Source organism: Sinocyclocheilus anshuiensis, unplaced genomic scaffold (assembly GCF_001515605.1).
Source record: "Sinocyclocheilus anshuiensis isolate Anshui unplaced genomic scaffold, SAMN03320099.WGS_v1.1 scaffold188, whole genome shotgun sequence".
Taxonomy (NCBI): domain Eukaryota; kingdom Metazoa; phylum Chordata; class Actinopteri; order Cypriniformes; family Cyprinidae; genus Sinocyclocheilus; species Sinocyclocheilus anshuiensis.
Window position 1 is genome coordinate 944,534 of NW_015555768.1, and position 4,081 is coordinate 948,614.

At 35.5% G+C, this 4,081-nt stretch overlaps 1 protein-coding gene across 1 annotated transcript in view; it reads left to right on the forward strand.

Moving 5' to 3' along the window:
• Positions 1-4,081, forward strand: part of LOC107674349 (plexin-B1-like) — a 46,676-nt gene that overhangs the window by 22,799 nt on the left and 19,796 nt on the right. Inside the window, exons 7-8 of the mRNA XM_016468304.1 lie at positions 1,816-1,975; positions 2,589-2,697. Coding sequence (XP_016323790.1) covers positions 1,816-1,975; positions 2,589-2,697 — 269 coding nt within the window. The remainder of the gene's footprint in view (positions 1-1,815; positions 1,976-2,588; positions 2,698-4,081) is intronic.

Here is a 4,081-nt window from a genome sequence, read left to right on the forward strand (position 1 = left end):
ATATATATATATATTTCTCAAAATGTAAAAAAAAAATAATGCTTTTATTCAGCAAGGGCGCATTCAATTGATCAAAAGTGACAGTAAAGACTTTTATTTATCTTTTATTACAAAAGATTTCTAATAAATGTTGTTTCTTTGACCTTTCTTTTCAAAGTATCCTGAAAAAAAGCTAACTCAGTTTCCAGAAAAATATAAAGCAGCACAACTGTTTTTAACATTGATAATAATAAATGTTTCTTGAACATCAAATCGGGCTGCTGAAAGTTCAGCATTTCAATCAGAGGAATAAATTACATTTTAAAGTATATTCATTTACACTTACATTTAATCATTTAGCAGACACTTTCATCCAAAGCAACTGAGGAGAATAATAGAAGCAATCAGACCAACAAGAGTGCTGTGACAAGTCTCAGTTAGTCTAGCACAGTACATATAGCAAGTTTTGTTTTATATATATAAATTTGTCAGGTGTTGGTGAAAAAGATGCGTCTTTAGACGTTTTTTGAACATTGAATTGAGATAGGCAGGTCATTCCACCAGCTGGGAACAGTCCAGGAAAAAGTCTGTGAGAGTGATTTTGTGCCTCTTTGGGATGGCACCACGAGGTGTCATTCACTTGCAGAATGCAAGCTTCTGGAGGGTGCGTAAGTCTTAACTAGTGAATTTAGGTATATTGGTGCAGAGCCAGTGGTTGTCTTGTAGGCAAACATCAGTACCTTGAATTTGATGCGAGCAGCTATCGGCAGCCGGTGCAAACTGATGAAGAGAGGTGTGATGTGGGCTTTCTTCGGCTCCTTGAAGACCACTCTCGCTGCTGCATTCTGGATCAGTTGCAGAGGCTTGACAGTACATGCCGGAAGGCCCGCCAAGAGAGCATTACAATAGTCCAGTCTGGAGAGAACAAGAGCTTGGACAAGGAGTTGTGTGGCCAGCTCTGATAGGAAGGGTCTGATCTTTCTAATGTTGTAATGCTGTATATTCAAATAGAAAACAATTATTTTAAATTGCAAAAAATGTAACAATATTACTGTTTTTATTTTCAATTAAATAAATGCAGCCTTGGAGAGCAAATAGAAATAGAAAACAGTTATTTTAAATTGTAATACAATTTCACAATATAAACGTTTTTATTTCTGATCAAATAAATGCATCCTTGCTTCGTAAGAGACTTCTTTCAGAAACATAAAAAATCTTACCAAACACAAACGTTTGAACAGTAGTATTCATAAATATGCGAGTGTACTCCTAAAAGTTGCCTAAATTACAGCAAATATGCACATTTAAAATGGATTCTTTTGCTTCTGTGAAACTGGACCAAAATATTGATGCCTCTTCCTGCACTATGACAAATCCAAATGAATGCTTAATCAAATGCTTTCTAGAGCATATTAGATTGCACTATGCCTCAGACTAAGAATAGTAAATAGTTAATAATGTTTATGGCTGCGATGTAAACTAAAAGGCTCTTAGCTATGTTTTTTTTATTTTTTATATGCCCCATCTCGAATTCTTGCTTCAGTTGTAAATGCATCAGTACACTGGACTCAAGGTCTTCAACTGCACAGTAACATTCTTGTAAGGGGTCAGGAATTGTGGGTTTTCTAGCAGCAGATCTCAGCTTATGCAATACTAACAGACGGTTACATAGAGTGAAAACCTTGGTCTTAACAAGTGAAGCACAAAAACCTCACCAGCATCCAAACAAAAGTTTCGACAATATCTCTTATCAGTATTCACAAGACCAACCATGGCCTTGCACATTCTTAAAATGGCCATTAAATGTCTGATGGTTTTTTCTTCTCTGCTTTCAAGGTCTCTTTCACAGTTCTACAGTTGCCAGTCTTGTCAAAGGATGAGTCTCTATCTTGCGCTTTTGGGAGTTTGGCTGCTCAGCCTGCGGTTGTCATGGAGAATAGAATCACATGTCAATCACCAGCTCCAGAGCAGCTCCCCCCGAGTCCGCCAGGCAACGGTGAGCCACGCTGACACCATCGCATTGCCAAGACGATTTAATCCCAGCAACCAACTGTTGAGCTGAGGGGAATGAAACCCAAACCATTTCTTTTCAAGAGACCATGCTTCTGTTACACACACAATACATTTTTTTTTTATTCTTGGTCATCTGAAACTGGCTATCATGGTTTTATCTAACTGCACAAGCACATACCGCGATAACTAGTTTCTTAGAATATGTTTGCATGCATGTGAATGTGCATTGGCGTGGATTTACAGATATTTAAAGATACTTCTGTTGATTTTACTGATGTTGAATCTGGGTTATAGGGATTATTTTGTCCTTGGGGATTACCTTATCTCCTGTGCAACTAGAAAATGCCATTCTGCCGGGAATATGTACTAGGCAAACTTTTAGACAAACAGCCCTGAGATCCTGAGAGTTGTGTGTCTCTCTAGTGTATACTGTACAGTAGGTGTACAGTATTTACTGTGCAGGGGTGGTTAAATCCATGTTAAATATTGAATATCATGTACTCACATTTCAATGTGGAGAATCTAGGTCAAAACAGAGGAAGTTTTAAATATTGTTGGTTATGTCATATGCTTTGCTGATATTTGCTTACTTGTAGATCACGTATCTGTTCGAATGGCACTGAGGTTTGGAGACGTGACCATCTCGCATACAAATATCACCTTTTATGATTGTAAAGCAGTCGGACGGCTCAACACTACCTCACCGTAAGCACATATGCACACAGAGTTCATTCTTATGAATAAACTCACACATGCAAAACGCAACATTAAAGAATTTAAATGCATGTATCATTTGTTTTCTTGCCCTTATAGTTGAAGTAGTTGAACTATGTAGACATGCTCTTACACAATAGCTTTACAGAAGCAAACCTGGCAAAAACTTTTAGAAATCTTTGGTGCTTTGACGTCATAACTTGAGCTTATTAAAATGTTCATCTATCAATGGCAATTTAATATTTAGCAACTTTTTTTGCTTGTCCTGTGGAATGAGAGCGAGCAAGGAAAGCCAACCGTAACAGAGGTCATTTTACATGTTGAGGTCTTTAACCTAAACTAACAAAAGCAACCTGTTTAGGTGAATCTCATACAGCTTGTAATAAAGAATTGCTTAAGGCAAGACACCACAGGTCAGTAGGGTAATCTCGGTACATTAAGACTTTTTTTTTCTATTACAAGTTTTGAAATTGTTTAAATATGCAAATGAGGCATTATCTAATTAAATAAGCACTCATTTGCATATATTTCCAGAACAGAAATCTGAACATTGAATTAAGCCAGGTTAAAAAATTGTTTCATATTGTTGATATATTACAGTCAGAGTTTTTACAGAGGGGATTTTGGATTTCTCTCTTTATCAGTTAAATCAGAAATTACTGTCAACAGCCAGAACAAAATTTACCATATTTTTAGGAATAAAGTGGTAAATAAATCAAGTGAATGATCTATAAAAATCCCTTATGTGAAAACCTTCGGAATATAGATAGGAACAAAAAATGTGAAGTTTGGTATATGGAAGTGATACTGAAGTGAAGATTTCTGATTTCAGAGAAAAATCATTTTGAGAAAACAACCTTTAAAGATATGTATTATAATTGCAATCTACAGACATAAATAGTGCAAGAAAATTAACACTTAAAAGTGTATTTTCGATTGTTTTCTATCCACTAATCTGAAATACGAATGTTATGGAAGCAAAGTAGCCCAAAAATCTCAAAATTGTCCAGTACCTGAAAAAAAACAACAACAACAATGCTTTTGCCTGTAGTGTCTTGCCTTTAAGAAAATAAAGCTGACTTTTTCTTGGCAACTAAGCAAATTAATTTCATTACTATAATGCAAAAAAAAAAAATAAATAAAAAATAATGACATTTAAATTTAAAAGTGCTTATACATCATTCATGATAGTATTTGTTGTGCTACATTTAATTTTATGCTAATTAAAATTAAAAAAAGCATTTGTATTCAATTAGGGCTGCACGATAAATCGCATGCGATATTTAACGCGCATCTTATCAGTAAAGCCGGTTCTTTAATCAGCGGTAAATCTCCATCACCTGCGGGCTTTCACATTGAGCAGCATTAACTACAC